The sequence below is a fragment of the Vanessa cardui genome, chromosome 2 (assembly GCF_905220365.1).
Source record: "Vanessa cardui chromosome 2, ilVanCard2.1, whole genome shotgun sequence".
NCBI classification, from domain to species: domain Eukaryota; kingdom Metazoa; phylum Arthropoda; class Insecta; order Lepidoptera; family Nymphalidae; genus Vanessa; species Vanessa cardui.
Genome location: NC_061124.1, coordinates 4,623,187 through 4,638,628, shown reverse-complemented (window position 1 = coordinate 4,638,628; position 15,442 = coordinate 4,623,187). Strand labels below are relative to the sequence as shown.

General features: G+C 34.8%; 3 protein-coding genes across 3 annotated transcripts; 1 reads left to right on the top strand and 2 right to left on the bottom strand.

Moving 5' to 3' along the window:
• Window positions 1–1,138: 1,138 nt before the first annotated feature.
• LOC124539200 (NADH dehydrogenase [ubiquinone] 1 beta subcomplex subunit 8, mitochondrial) lies at window positions 1,139–2,130 on the top strand. Its single transcript, XM_047116501.1, has 3 exons — window positions 1,139–1,305; window positions 1,384–1,601; window positions 1,833–2,130. The coding sequence occupies exons 1-3, from the start codon at window positions 1,215–1,217 to the stop codon at window positions 2,043–2,045; spliced, it is 522 nt and encodes a 173-aa protein (XP_046972457.1). The 5' UTR covers window positions 1,139–1,214; the 3' UTR covers window positions 2,046–2,130.
• Window positions 2,131–2,178: 48 nt separating this feature from the next.
• LOC124539209 (mediator of RNA polymerase II transcription subunit 22) lies at window positions 2,179–4,312 on the bottom strand. The gene is made up of 3 exons (XM_047116509.1): window positions 3,980–4,312; window positions 2,609–2,710; window positions 2,179–2,532 (listed from the first exon to the last, which is right to left on the bottom strand). The coding sequence occupies exons 1-3, from the start codon at window positions 4,074–4,076 to the stop codon at window positions 2,315–2,317; spliced, it is 417 nt and encodes a 138-aa protein (XP_046972465.1). The 5' UTR covers window positions 4,077–4,312; the 3' UTR covers window positions 2,179–2,314.
• Window positions 4,313–11,272: 6,960 nt separating this feature from the next.
• On the bottom strand, window positions 11,273–14,838 carry LOC124541972 (argininosuccinate synthase). The gene is made up of 10 exons (XM_047119915.1): window positions 14,690–14,838; window positions 14,402–14,507; window positions 14,132–14,292; window positions 13,918–14,002; window positions 13,430–13,575; window positions 13,215–13,336; window positions 12,848–12,999; window positions 12,166–12,257; window positions 11,642–11,790; window positions 11,273–11,492 (listed from the first exon to the last, which is right to left on the bottom strand). The coding sequence occupies exons 1-10, from the start codon at window positions 14,752–14,754 to the stop codon at window positions 11,329–11,331; spliced, it is 1,242 nt and encodes a 413-aa protein (XP_046975871.1). The 5' UTR covers window positions 14,755–14,838; the 3' UTR covers window positions 11,273–11,328.
• Between the last annotated feature and the right edge of the window lie 604 nt (window positions 14,839–15,442).

The following is a 15,442-nucleotide window of genomic DNA, read 5'->3' as shown; positions in this document are numbered from 1 at the left end:
CGTAGCAGATGACGCTGACGCCAGCGGGGAGTTCGACACGCAGAGCTGCGTTGTACGCGAGATTCGATAGGAGCGGTCCTAGCACCGATCCCTGTGGAACCCCGCAGTACCCTTCCCTCCGGGTCCTCACACCGTCCTGGCCCACGTACACAATGTACCTGATGCGGCGTTATATCTGAGCTATGATCACAATTATGCAGCTAACACATACATACAGACTGACATGTTATTTAATTTCCTCTAAAGTTTTATTACAGAAGCTACCTTGTACCAAAAATTAGTTCCTGGAAGGCGCGTGGTCTTCATGGACGATTTGTCATGATGGACGAGTGGTCCTGGAAGGCGCGTGATCTTTGTGGAAGATTGGTCATGATGGATGTTTGATCCTGGAAGACGCTTAGTTTTGGACGTGTGGTCCTGGAAGATTCTTGCACTTGGACGTGTGGTCCTGGAAGACGCTTGGTCTTGGACATGTAGTCCTGGACGACGCTTGGTCTTGGACGTGTGGTCCTGGACGAGGCTTGGTCTTGGACGTGTGGTCCTGGAAGACGCTTGGTCTTGGACGTGTGGTCCTGGAAGACGCTTGCTTATGCTGGACATGTGGTCCATTGAGACAGTTGGGACGCCTTCTGTCTGCTGCACAGACAGAAGGCGTCCCTGTTCACAGGTTTTACAATGCCCGGACTCCGTCTTCGGAGGATTCTCCGCTATAGAAATATTTGAAGTGGTATTAGGGAAAATAAGCAATGAGAGCTCTCACTTTTAATGTTTATTAGCTATGTGAACCTAGATCCCTTACCGTGTATATCAGTTGTAGCATAAAAAAAGGCGCGCAAAACCGTATCAAATCGTCATTCTTCTTTCTTTTTGGGAGCGAACAGTAAGGTCAATACTGGCGCGACTTGTAATTTGTTATAAGTGTTACAATTTGTGTGTTATTTGGATTTGTAAGCCCAACTGAGTAAGTAATTTACTTCAATATGTATGATTTGGTGATTTATTTATGTTAAGATATTTTCGAAGTTAGAACACTTTTGGTTTATTTGTAATTGAAGTTAGTTATTTATGTTCTTGACTTTTTTTATTATAATATATTATATCTGCACATATTTTATATCTGCCTTAAAAGTTAAACAATTGTCAATGTCAAATTACTTGTCATTTGTCACTTGGCGAGATAAATTTGATAATCGTCAAGCCGAATTGTGTAAAAAATGGCATTGGCTTTAGTTAAAAAAGCCATTATATCTAATCCCAGTTCCTTGCGTAAAACTGTTGGAATATTTTGTAATGCTGCAAGAAACCGTAAGTTTGTATGAGACCTTTTTTATTGAATAATTAAATATATATTTTAATGTGATCGTTACGTCATAATACTTTTAGATTGGAACTACCAGTACAAGCCTGGTCCATATCCTAGGACCCAAGCAGAAAGAGAAGCTGCTGCAAAAAAATATGGATTAACAATCGACGAATATCAACCATACCCAGAAGAGATGTGCTACGGAGATTATCCAAAAATGCCAGACATTGGTGCCGATTCAAAAGATCCATCGTATCCTTATGATTCGCCAGAATTAAAAAGGAATTTTAATGAACCAGTTGAGTTATTTTCAAACAACTATTTAAGGACCAAAATTTGCTATTTAACTCTTATTGTAAAGAATAGTTTGACAATGACAGTTATTGCAATAAATATTTTTTCCTGTGATGTGTGAAAAATAATTGTTGAAAATTTAAAATAAATACATTACAAAATTTTGGTAATAATTCTTTGTGACAATGATTTATGACAGGGAAATCATTTTAAAAAATTTTATTTTTTTTTTCAGTTTCATGCTCAAGCTGAAATATTTGGAGAAGATCGCTATGATATAAGCATGAGGCCTAGACTTCCTGTATTGACTCAATTGACATGGTTTTTGTGTACAATCACAGGCAGTTTCCTATTATACTTTTACTTTGAAAACCATAAGTTTGGACGACCTGTAACTGCTAAGCAATATCCTCAAGATGGTCCACATTACTTATTCAGCCCAAAATAGGAAAAATAACAGTTTGTCAATGTAGTGTTGTAAATTATTGTTCAATCAATAAAATGCTGTTATTGGAATAGATTTATTTAAAATATTATGTTTTTTCCTTACCAATTGTACATTGAAAGGAGAAAGAGAGGGGTAAAGAATAACTTTTTATTGCTATTGAATACCTTCTTTTATTACTATGGAATATGTCAATACAGACAATGACATGCTTATAATATTTAAAAAATATGATTATTATTGCTATAAAATATTTAAAAGACCTAAAAATGTTATTTATAAATGCTTGTGAAATATTCATCTTCTAGATCATAAAGGTCAGCTGCTATGTCATCACGAAGTGACATCAATTTTTGATCACATTCTTGCTGTTTGGTACGAAACAACTTTGAATTTTGAGTTATAGCTTCGTTTACAGATGGAAAATCATTCAAAATTAAATATTGCTTTATATCTGAAACTAATTTCATCAGTGACTCTCCTGCCCTAACTGTAAAGAAAGAAAAGAAAGAATATTATTTTTGTAAAACTTCAACTCAATTTATTATATTTGTCAGTTTTAGTACCAATATTTGCAGCTCTAACTTGCATTTCAAAAGTGTCCTGTTCAATTTGTGTCATTCTGTTAAGCTGGGATTCATTTTCACCTTTAGCCAGTTTTATTATTTCTGAAAAAAAAAAAATATATATATATTAATCTTGAAATGTTTTGATTTCTGTTCTGAATCAATGTAGTGAAAATACTTATATTGTTATAATACAGTCACAATCTTTGATTGCCATCACCAATAAAAATTATTCTCATTATTCATTTTTGGTCACGCCTTGGAGATTTATTTGAATCTTGATTATATTGAATTTAATAAACACTTATTTTTAACCTACTCAATTTTCCAGTAATGTTTATTTAATATTTTAAGTGTTTATTTGCTGTCTGGTGTGCAACTGCAAAAAGTTGACATATAGTGTAACACTTATTATTTTTTTACATTACATTCAATGTTCTTTTTGACATCACTTTGAATTGTCATTAATTTGTATTTCTATCATTACTTTCATTGGAAAGTAATTTTAGCCATCTCATTAAGTTGTTAATTATGACTGACATACTGATATTATTATGACAGTCTTAGTCACAATAAACTTAAAAAATATATAATTATCAAATAGAAGATACATATTTTACCCAATTTCAGCCAATATTGAAATGGATTTCTTAGGGTTACTTGGCTTTGACTAAAGGCGAATAACCCTAAGAATGTAGCAATTGCCAAAATTCAGGTTTGTCCAGATATCAATCTTTAGTTGGATACTACATAGCACTTTATAACAATTAATCTCATTTAGAATCAACTTATATTTGATTTTTGATTTATTAGCATTAAAATATTAGCCTATTCCAATGTTGCTTCTCAACTATATAAGTATTTTGTAATCTGTAATGTTAAAATAAAAATCATTGTTCTTTTAATACTTTATTCTTGAAATAAATTTTTAAATGAGAAAAATGTGTGGCATTAGAGTACAATAACATCATTCATGATTTAATTATTTGTCACTTTTATATGAATGTTCAAGTTCAATAACAAGTGAGTATCTAATTTAGGGAATTAATGCATCATGACTCAATAGAGTTAACAAAAAATATAGTATTGCTATCTATTGCTCTGCTAGGCATAATTCTAAAAAAAAGGCAGGCTTTAGGGCAGCATTCATTAAAAGTTGAAATTGTCATAGGTGGTCAAGGGACAATTGTGTGTGCAAGCAGTTCTGTGACATCTCCCGTAAAGGTGGTCAAGGGTTATGTTATTCAAATTTCAGACTATGTTACCACTTTTACAATTCATGAAATATAAATGGACATGTAAATTAATTTCCAAAATTATGGCTGATAAAAGCCGTAAGGTAATTTGTTCTCTGTATTTGTTTTGACATACCTTCAAAATTTTCTAGCATACTTTTAACATCTTCTTTAAGCCGAGTCGTGTAAGATTTAAGTAACGCTTCTTTGTTTTGAGGTAAATTTCGGTGCATCTTTGGTAATTTAGTTAAAAAATAAAAGGGATTTCGATTAAAAAACTATTTACTGTAATTCAAAAGGTAATGTTTTACTCTTGAAATACTAATCTGGAAATTAGTTATTATGTTTGGACTTTAGATATTAGAACTATTTCGAAATACGAAGTATCAAATATATATTATTTCTATTTAAAAACAATGTTACAATAACCTACAGGTACAGACTATCCATAAACTGTCACTGTCACTTGTCAGATATAGATAATATGTGACGCGCTTTATGTTTTTTTTTTCGCTTGCGTTAGTGGTGTTACTAACATTTATTCATATTGTGAGTATTTGCTGTATTTTAATATTCTGTAGTTTTTAAGTTTTATAATGGAGGTTGATACTCCTCTCGAACCCCCTGATCCAGGTGGCTCAGTAGATTTAGTTCCCGACAATTGCTCTTCTCCTTCTTTACCTGTTTCTCGTAAACGACAAAGTGGTAATGATTCGAATAATGCCGACTCCAACATAAAGAAAACGGAATTCATCCCACAACCGCAACTCCTTCCATCCAAACGATTTACACCCATCCTTCCTACTCTGAAGGCCCTAAGAGTTACTTAGACAGTGACAAAGGCCCTTTCATTGTTCATGTGTCCCGGGAAGTCTCTGATCCTGCTTCAGGAACTACTATACGGGCTATCAAATTTGGGCAATTTCTACATACTCACAAAATTAGTGGTATTATTAATAATGGTCTTAAAAATATAGGACGCAATAAAATATCTGTTGAGTTTTCAACAAGCAAGGCAGCAAACTCCTTTCTAGCAAACCCTGTTATTGAAATGTGTAAATATAAAGCTATTGTACCGACTTTCAATATTACTAGAATGGGTTTGATTAAGGGTATTCCCGTGGACTGGACAATGGATGAATTAGCAACATCACTCGAACTTCCCTCTGGATGTGGTGAAGTTTTAAAAATCAGACGCCTTAACAGGAAAACTTTTACCGATGGTGTTATCACATGGGTCCCAACCCAATCTGTGGTTATCACATTTAGGGGGCAAATGCTTCCCAATAAAGTATAAACTTCCCACGATCCAATGCCTGAACTGCTGCCGTTATGGACACATAAAAACTCAGTGCCCATCACAACCTAGATGTTTTAAGTGCTCCAAATCCCACATAGGTGAGTCTTGTGATGTAATTAAGGATAACGCCACTTGCTTACATTGCTCAGGTGTTCATTTTACTACGGATAAGGACTGTCCTGAATTTTCACGCCAACAATCCATAAAAATTGTTATGTCCCAAGACAATGTGTCATATATAGAAGCATCCTCACGGTTCCCTCCTGTTCGTAGATCCTATGCAGAGATTGCAAAAGAGATGTTTACCCCGCCTATATATTCTCCAATTATCCCAAACAAATCTATCCCTTCACCTGTCAGATCCTATCGTAAGACTGTTATAAGTACTCCTCGCCCAAGATCACCGCTTGGAAAAGGATACGATAAACAGGCTCACCAATCCATTGTTAGCAATTGTCCCTCTACTACTCCCAATGGTTGTGCTCTCAACCAAAATTCTCCTCTCCCCATAAATAACAATCTCAAATTCTTGGAAATGTTAACGAAGATACTTCTAAGCATTATTTCAACCTGTAATGATATCCCTTTACCGTCCAACGTTGCTCAAGACTTAGGTCAACTATTCTCAATCCTTAAAAATGGTCCCAATCAGCTTCCTTCAATGGAACTGCAAGAGCGTCCGGCCTAAAAAACACGAACTCCTCTCTGTAATTAATCTCCATAACCTGTCATTATTGCCATCTCTGAAACTTGGTTGATCCCTGGATCCCGATTCCGGGTACCGGGATTCTGCTGTTTGAAAGATGACAGGAGTGATGGTTATGCCGGGAGTGCCATTTTTATTCGGCTCTCTCTTCCATTTTCCCAAATCCCTTTATCCATGTCCAGCCAGCATATTAATGCTGTTGCTGTCAGAGCCCTCAACATCTCTTTTCTTTCCCTGTATATCCCTCATCCTAATCCCGCTTTAATTCCCGATTTATCTGCCATCTTCTCTAGTCTCCCTCATCCTATCCTTGTCATGGGGGATTTTAATGCCCACCATACCTCCTGGGGTTCACATTTTTGTGATTCGTTTGCTCTCTTGTTGATGGACATGTTTGATGATGCAAACCTCTGCATCCTCAATAATGGCTCACCAACACTTAGAGTATACCTCAACCAAAACCCAAAATCCGTTGTTGACCTATCCCTAACCTCTCCTGCCCTTGCTTCTCAATTATCCGGAATGTCCTATCATCCTCTTTTGGTAGTGACCACTTCCCTATCCTCCTTTCTTTAAATAACCGATCCATCCCATACTCCAACCCAAATCCTTTATTAAAATATAAATTAAAGCATGTTAATTGGTCTGCATATGCTGAATCTGTTGACGACATGATTGACTCCCTCTTTGTGTTTCAAGACTATCGAAATGTAATCCTCTGCTACGACCTTTTCGTTAATGGTATTTTAACTGCAGCTGATCTCCATTTTCCAAAAAAACAAATTTTAAAAAAATCATTTGCTTTCCACCTCCTGGTGGGATGAGGAATGCAAACGATTAACTGAACAGAGACTAGATGCTGAAGAAACATACACTATGTGTATGTCTATGGATAATTTTTACAAGTATCAGAGAATCGACGCCAAATTAAAACGACTGATCTCTAAAAAGAAAAAAGTCAGTTGGATTCAATTTTGTGAATCTCTGAGCCCTCGTTCCTCTTCCTCTGCAGTCTGGTCCCAACTTAAAAAATTCCGCCGTTGCCTTAACTCTGACAATTCTACCTCAAATACTCCTTCTGAGTGGCTTAACAATTTTGCTGAGAAGCTTGCCCCCCCTTTGTCCTATATGAGGACAGTTTTCTAATTTCTACGCCAGCATCTACTTTGGATGAAATGGATGCCCCCTTCTCTTTTTCCGAACTTCAATGTACATTAAATGGTTTATCCGATTCGACACCTGGGGAAGATGGCGTTCCTTACTCTTTTATTTCCAAATTGAATGATAAAGCTAAACATTGTTTTTTAAATATTATTAACTCGGTTTTTATCAAAGGAATCATCCCGCAATCTTGGAAGTCACAAATTGTTATTCCCATTCTTAAACCGGGTAAGAACCCTTCCGATTGCAATTCTTATAGACCTATAGCTTTATCATCTACTTTGGCAAAGATCACTGAACATCTCTTGAAGAATCGCCTGGAATGGTTAATGGAAAGCAGAAACATACTTGCTCCCTCTCAATTTGGCTTTCGGAAACGGTCGAGCACTATTGATAGTCTAAGCATACTTACAACAGACATTCGGATTGCCTTTGCGAAAGGAGAGTACCTTGTGGGAATATTTCTGTTGCTCAGGCAGAAAATGCAATAGCTGAGTATTCCACCGAGGATAGTACATTTCATATGTAATCTGTTAACTTGCAGATCAATAACGGTAAGACACCAACATCTCTCACTTCCCCCCAGATTCGTCTGGAAAGGTCTTCCTCAAGGCTCTGTACTCAGTCCTCTGCTTTATAGCATATATACTCATGACCTCGATTTGTCTGTTAACAACTTTTGTAACATCCTCCAGTATGCTGATGACATAGTTTTATATCATAGATCTAGTTCCGTTGAAAATTTATCATTTCGATTAAACTCTGCTTTGCATTACCTATCCCAATGGCTCTGTGACCATGGCTTGTCGCTGTCGATAGCCAAAAGTCAAGCAGTGATTTTTACGAAAAAAAGATGTTTTCCTGCCTTTGAACTGTTTTATGAGGGTCAATGCATTAACTTTGTAGACAAAACAAAATTTCTTGGTATAATTTTCGATTACAAACTGAACGGAATTTCACACTACGATTATATAGCCAAGAAATGTGAAAAATCAATTAATGCCCTTAGAGCAGTGTCTGGAGTCTGGTGGGGAGCTCACCCTTATACATTAAAATTGATCTATAACGCAATAGTTCGTAGTCATTTGGACTATGGACTGTTCGTTCTAGATCCTTTTAATAAATCAGCTTCAGAAAAATTAAATAAAATACAATATAAAAGTCTCCGTCTATCGTCATGATATTCATCACCCAATATAATAATATTGGGTGATGAATATCATGATGAAATCCACCCCTACTAATGCTCTGCAGGTTGAATGTGTTGACCCTCCTCTACAGATAAGGAGGCAATATCTTTGTGACCGCTTTATCATCAGATTTTTACAGCTACCCTCCCATCCTCTACTGATTAGATTAAACAAACTATCCCACCTTTGTAACCCAGATAATCCGGCATCCCCATTCCTTTTAAACAGTTTCCTCAAGTATACCAAACTCCCCCACTTACCACTTTTCCCTCTAATCCTCTTTTTTCCACCTCCTTTAAAGCACTTATTTATAATCCTCCGGTAATTACAAATCTTGGACTCGTAAAAGGTTCCCCTGATACTAATATCCAATTTCAAACAATTTTTCATCAAAATTGGCCGGATCATCGCCCTATATATACTGATGCCTCTAAGCTCTCGCCGATCGGCTGCGTTGGTGCAGCTTGTTGGATTCCTAAATTTAAAATAGCCCTATTATTTAAATGTCCCCCCGAAACCTCTGTATTCTCCGGTGAGGCCATCGCTTTACTGGAAGCCGTAATGTATGCCCAATCACACAATATTCAGCAAACAATTATTTTATGTGACTCACTAAGCTGTCTGTTAACCATTAAAGAGAATCCTTTTCGTAGCAGATCAAGACTTTCAATCGTTTTTAAGATCAGAGAGGCCCTGTTGTCCTGTCATCAACAAGGGCTACAAGTCCTGCTGGTCTGGATTCCTAGCCATTCAGCTATATCTGGTAATGAGATGGCAGACTCATATGCTAAGATTGCTATCCAATCTGGTACATCTGAGCATTTTGCCAATACATCTCAGCTTTCTCTTGCCAAAGCTGAAATGAATAAATCCTGGAATTCTTTTTGGGTTTCATCAAAATCCGTCAAGGGTAAATATTATTCGGCGTTACAACCTGAAATTCCGAGGCGACCTTGGTTTTCATCTCACAGGCACGCTGACCGTTGGGTCACCTCCACCATCTGTCGGTTACGCCTCGGCCATACATGCACACCTACTCATCTAGCAAAAATCAGAGTTCGTGATCACTCGCTGTGTGAATGTGGCCTAGACGAAGGCTCTGCGACCCATATCCTGTTCCTTTGCCCTAAACTTCTTCGTCCCATTTATGACTTCCTCCCTCCTAAAATCCCTCGCCCTATAAATGTTGAATGTTTGTTGACGTTTGTGTTTAGTCCATTTTGTTCAATCTTATGTAAATATATCAAATTTAATAAAATTAAGTTGTGAATAGTCCAATTTTTCATATTTTATTACATATATAGTTTAGAATACTAACAACTATTTTTTAATTATCCTATTATTAACTCTGAATGTTTGTGTTGTTCTAGGTTAAGGATTAACAAGGAAATTAATACTACTATTCTTGACTTTAAAATTCAATTGAGTTTAGTGTCTCAACCGTACCGATCAATCTCATTCGTGTCTTCTCCATCCTACGTGACATTGGCGAAATAATCTGTGCCCTGCCGGCACAACTAAAAGCCATTAAACTAAGAATTGAATTGATGCGCTTTATTTAGGGCTGCCAAGCCATGATATTGGTATAACAAATTACCGCTTAACAAATAATTAATTAATTAAAAACATTAATAATACTTTATAATATATAATAATACTTTATTTTAGAAAAGTTTAAAATACATTTCTTACAGCGTAATCATAAATAATTAATTTTCTCGAAAATATATGTACTTATTCTTTTCTCAAGAGAGTTCCGTCGAGCCAACATGTGCAAAATTGGAACCACATTTGATGAATTGCGAAATAATAATGACTATAAAAAAAATATTATTTTTACTATAATAATGACCTAAATCGATAGGTCTCCCGTAAGGATAAAAAAAATTGTAGCTGGATTTCTTTTTTTTTTTTGATTTTCTATTAGAACCTTAAGTTTGAGAAATAGCGAAATTATAATAACCTTAATCGATGTCTCTGTCAAAGAGAACTAACTTAATTAGCCACCCAGTTCAACGACTAGCCAATTAACCTAAAAGCGCTGTTCAAGTAACAACCTGAATGACACTCAGCCAGCCATCTTCCGTTCTAGAATAGGGGGACTTTCCTCTTTTAAAATTGGCTTATAAAGCCCGATTCTTTTACTTCTCGGTTTGACCTCCAACCTATAATGCTCCGTTCCCGAGATATTGGCATAAATAAATATTGCAATTTGAATCGTAAAAGTAGTTCGTTTATCAACAATTTCAAAACTAAGCGCTACGGGACTTGCCTGTGATTTGTTACAGCAGACGGATGCTGAAATCCCTTCGCATGTTCAGTTTCTTAAAAAAACATTCCGAGGGTAAGACCAACAAGACCTCATTCAGTTTGATTTAACAGAGTCAATTTTTTGATTATTTTGCGAAATAAGTTTAGACTATCAATATAAATATTTTTATTTTCAGGTGAGTCTCTATACTATGAACGGAAGATGAATTGGCTAAGTGTCATTGAAGGCGCTGACTGAACAGCACCTTTTAGTAAAGTAGGTAAGTGTTTAATTGGATGACTAATTTAACCAATAGGCTATTTGACAATGTGTAAAATAAATTGTGATTTATTGTAATCAGTGTATATTATGAATTTAAAAATGATTATTTACTAACAAAAGTTGAAAATAATACTTAATGTATTCAAATATCCATAAAGAAAATGCATTTTTTCAAACGTTTGTCACGGCCGGGCCTATGACGAAGTCACTTTCTTGTAAACTTTGCTTTTCTACTATATGTACCACAGATTAAAATAAAGCAAAGTGACGTCACCGACCCCACTGCAGCGCCATATTGTCCAAGTAGCGTTTTTGCGCGTTATTTAAATATGGAATTTTTAATATGATATTTTTCGGCAAATAAAAATATGTACTAGAAATAAAAAAATCAACTTTTACTGCGTTCCTTAACTTCTACTAAATAATATAAAATGGATTTTAAAAACCAGTCAAATAGCCTATTGGCTGCGACATCTCTATTAGGTCCGTTAAGGAAAGTATTTGCTGTATGGGTGTATTTTAATAAACAACTCCAAAAATAGATACAATCTATATATTTATATTTGAGCAAACTCAGTTAGTGTAGGTATTCGTTTTAAAACTTTGTAACGGCAGAGTATCTTGCATATTCCTTAAGCCTGACTGCATTGATATTGATAAAGCCAGTGCTGTCTTCTGGAGAAAATCCTCCAGCAACATCCATAGAAACTAATTCCTTATTGTATAAACTTGTACTGCTCGTTCTGGCGAGTACAGCAACTGGAATGAAGAAATAAGTATAGGGGTAATTTATGGGCCTATTCTTCAAACAAGTGATTGACAAAATAATTTGATAGCATGATCTGTTCTTAACTCATTTTTTTTTCTGGAAAATGATATGTAAGCGTCACAATTTTTAGTTTACTCACCGTTCCCTTTGAAAATCTGTAATGTTACTGTGCCGTTCACAGATTCTTGTGATAATTCCAAGCATTTCCTTGTATAGGTCGCTTCAGGCGAAAACCAAAATCCATTATACACGAAATCAGCCATTTTATCTTGGAGATACTTTTTAAGTCTGTAATTATTGATTGATCAAGGTATATTTGTATATATGTAAAAAGGAACATTTTTCGATAATAAGATGTAGGTATGGTCTATTCAAATCACATAAGGAGAAAATAAAAATATATATATAAGTTTGAATTTACGCGATATAATATTACAGATTTTAAATACTTTATCATATTCTTTACGAATTCGCTAAAATTAAACCTAATTGCCTTTTCAATTCTTGGAAAATGTTTATCGGAAGTTTGGAAATAAATTTAAAATTATATAACTTCTAAATTGGAATATTTCACATATATAGATGTCGTAAAAATAGCAATATACGTTCTCTATATGTTAGTTCTGAATCATAAATTTGATAGCTCGGAATATTTATAATTACCTAAAAACTTCCTTGTCAAGAGCGTACGCTTCCAAATCCAAATGAGCAATATGCAGTATAGTTCCTGCCGGGGTTTCATAGAGTCCCCTAGACTGAAAATACGAAACATCTATGTCAGTACATAGCTCTCACGCGATTAATATTGAAATATAGCTTTTGAAACTGAGAAACGTGCAATCGTCCTGTTGGTAATAGCATTGGCTAAGTCGCGAGACGTTGGTACCTATCTGTTTATTAGTAAGTATTTTTGCCCTTGATGTCTGAATTAACACAAAGATTTATCTTTGAACAGTAATTTCAGCTATGGGATTATTATACGATGAAAATAATAAGAAGAAACATTTAAACTTTAAAAAGTAAATTACAGTAAATAATTTCTGTACTAAAACACCTAAACAGTTTATAGAATAGATACATTAGTGCATCATGCAACTATAAACGGTGAGCCATAAAAATGGACGAGCTGATATAGTTAAAATATGTTAAATAAATTTAAGGTACGATTGTTTTGAGACGACGTAGCTGATAATAAATCGGCCAATATCATAATAGAAATGACCTTTGCAAAATTTCGCGAAACATTTTTATCAGCCATTGTGGAATTTTTATAGTTTGCTGATTCCATTGGTAAATGTCAAACAACATTAAAATTGCCAAGTCTTTACAATTTTATGTACATTACCTTAAGACCCAAGAAACGATTTTCTACTATATCAATGCGACCGACGCCATGTTGTCCGCCAATTTTATTCAATGTCTCGACCAAAGCTAGTGGATCTGATACAACCAGTGCCTTTTCTTGTCCGCTTGGAATTTTAACAGAAATTGGCAAACCTGAAATAGGTCTTATCTTATACTAAGTAAAATAAAGTATCAAATGGCTGATTATAAATGTGAAACATACTTCACGTATACTACTTTGCAGTTATCTATATGAATTTGATATGGTACGTATTTTATTAAACTATGGTTTTATTAACTTGATTTTTTACTGCCTGTTAGTAGTACTAGTTTAATAAAGATACTATTGAGTTTTTGACGGTACAAACCTTTTTCAAACGAAATATCAATAGTGCAAGGATAATCATCTGCTTCTTGAAGGTCACGAGTCATTTTGTATATTCCAGTTGGAGGTATAGCACCAGGATCTTCCAATACCCCCGATTCGTAACTTTTAAAATTAAAGCATATATTATTTAGCAATTATATTATTTAAGCATATAAGTGGAAATCTGAAGATTACGATTTTTAGAAACGGATTTACCTGATGTGCATTATGTTTTCGTCTGTAGACCAAGGAGCTTTAGGTGTGGCTGCAACGGGTATGTTGTGTTGTTTTGCATACGCAATGAGGTCGGTTCGTCCTTGGAATCTATTAAAGAACTCAGGTAGACGCCATGGAGCAATCACCTATTACAATTATGGTGTCATTAATTTTATTACAGATAAACGATTAAGTATATTAAAATATTCTCCTGTCGAAATTTTAGAAAAAAGCGAATATGCGCAAAGAGCAATGGGACAGCAGTGAAGTGAATGAAGAGGTACCCGAGGTTTTTCTGTGTCCTCTTTGGGTCGACAGCTGAATATTGTTAATTACGAAAAGTTTCATTTTAACAACAATCCAACGCAATTCCATCATGGTTCGACTCGGGCTTCAAACCCGGTTTCTTGGAATTCGCACCGATGTATGCAAACTGCTTAATCGACAGGAAAATAAATAAAATGTTTTCAATAGTAATAAATATTAACCTTTCCTTCTGGCCACAACGAATAAACACTAAGCTCAAAACGAACTTGGTCGTTCCCTTTGCCTGTAGCTCCATGTGAAATGTACCTAAAATGTAAAAAGTAGGTTTAGATAAAGTAGATTTATATTAGGAGTTATATGCTAGTATTTCTTAAGAAAGTTTAATTAATCCACTCAAAGAACAGTAATTGTAATGAAAAATATGTAAATACTTACTTGGCACCTAATTTTTTAGCAGTATTAACTATTCCCACGGATATGCATGGACGCGCTAGAGAGGTACCTAAATAATACCGGCACTCATAAACTAAGCCCATCTGTATGCCAGGTAACATGTAGTCGGTAACGAACTCTTTCCTCAAATCTTCAACAATTACCTAGACAGCAATACAAATGTCAAAAAAATAATTTTGATAATTTTCCATACAAAATCTACATTAATCGTTAAATTGATTATACGCCTTCCTCTGAAATTGAGTTACTTACATCTTTAGCTCCAATAAGCTTTGCCTTCTGGCTGGCTTTCTCAAAGTCTTCATTCTGACCAACATCAGCCATATAACACACAACATCATAATTCTTTTGAATCAACCTAAAAGTACATTTTACGTATTATTTTTATCGGATATATCCGATTTAGGTGCCGAAAACAATTGTAGAAAAGTAGTGATTTGTTAGATTGGAGTATTTTAATTTAATTTTAATGACCATAGGAAACATTCATAGTACGATATGTGAAAAGAATAATGTTCGTAATACCAGGCAAAATTTTACCATTTCAAAATACAACTAGTGTCTAATCCACCGGAATATGCTAAAATAATAAGATCCCTTGCCATCGTGTCAAGAAACACAACAAATCAAAATCAGACGCTTACTAAAAGTAAAGAATAATGTTTGTTGCTTTATAACTCTAAAGTAGATAACCTATGGGTCATTTAACATTTAGATAGTTATAATAATCGCATTTTACATATTTATTTGTCAACGATATTATTGAATATATAACTACACGTATAATCCGTAGTTGTATTCTGCATTGTCAACATCCTCCTTTCCAACCTGATAAACAGAAATAATTATGAACCTAATATAAGAATTATTTTCAAAAAAAAAACTTCTTTTTACCAAATAATGGTGTAATATTGTTTAAATAATTATTAACTAAAGCAAAATATTACAAATTTACATACATAATATGTTATTATTTTAGTAAATATTTATTTTTAGTAAGCTACAAAAGGTCATGTAGATGTGAAGTTTTGTAGATAATTCTAGAGAGAAAAAAAATCGTCTTGTATAATGATTTAATCTTTGATGATAAAAAAATGCCGGATTCGAGATGGCCTAGTGGTTAGAACACGTACATCTTAACCGATGATTGCGGGTTCGACTCAAAAAAGCACCACTCACTGTGCATAATTTGTTTTTATAATTCATCTCGTGCTCGGCGGTGAAGGAAAACATCGTGAGGAGACCTGCATGTGTCACACGTGTATTCCACCAACCCGCATTGGAACAGCGTGG

What these genes read in the sequence shown, in the direction of transcription:
- LOC124541972 (XM_047119915.1), bottom strand. Translation starts at nt 14,754, where the DNA reads ATGGCAAGGGATCTTATTATTTTAGCATATTCCGGTGGATTAGACACT. An exon ending in AGCTTATTGGAGCTAAAGAT is followed by an intron (nt 14,293 to 14,401) that starts GTAAGTAACTCA and finishes ATTGCTGTCTAG; the next exon opens with GTAATTGTTGAAGATTTGAG. An exon ending in ACAGATTTTCAAAGGGAACG is followed by an intron (nt 11,493 to 11,641) that starts GTGAGTAAACTA and finishes TCTTCATTCCAG; the next exon opens with TTGCTGTACTCGCCAGAACG.
- LOC124539209 (XM_047116509.1), bottom strand. Translation starts at nt 4,076, where the DNA reads ATGCACCGAAATTTACCTCAAAACAAAGAAGCGTTACTTAAATCTTAC. An exon ending in TATGCTAGAAAATTTTGAAG is followed by an intron (nt 2,711 to 3,979) that starts GTATGTCAAAAC and finishes TTTTTTTTTCAG; the next exon opens with AAATAATAAAACTGGCTAAA. An exon ending in AGTTAGAGCTGCAAATATTG is followed by an intron (nt 2,533 to 2,608) that starts GTACTAAAACTG and finishes CTTTCTTTACAG; the next exon opens with TTAGGGCAGGAGAGTCACTG.
- LOC124539200 (XM_047116501.1), top strand. Translation starts at nt 1,215, where the DNA reads ATGGCATTGGCTTTAGTTAAAAAAGCCATTATATCTAATCCCAGTTCC. An exon ending in TTGTAATGCTGCAAGAAACC is followed by an intron (nt 1,306 to 1,383) that starts GTAAGTTTGTAT and finishes TAATACTTTTAG; the next exon opens with ATTGGAACTACCAGTACAAG. An exon ending in AAAGGAATTTTAATGAACCA is followed by an intron (nt 1,602 to 1,832) that starts GTTGAGTTATTT and finishes TTTTTTTTTCAG; the next exon opens with TTTCATGCTCAAGCTGAAAT.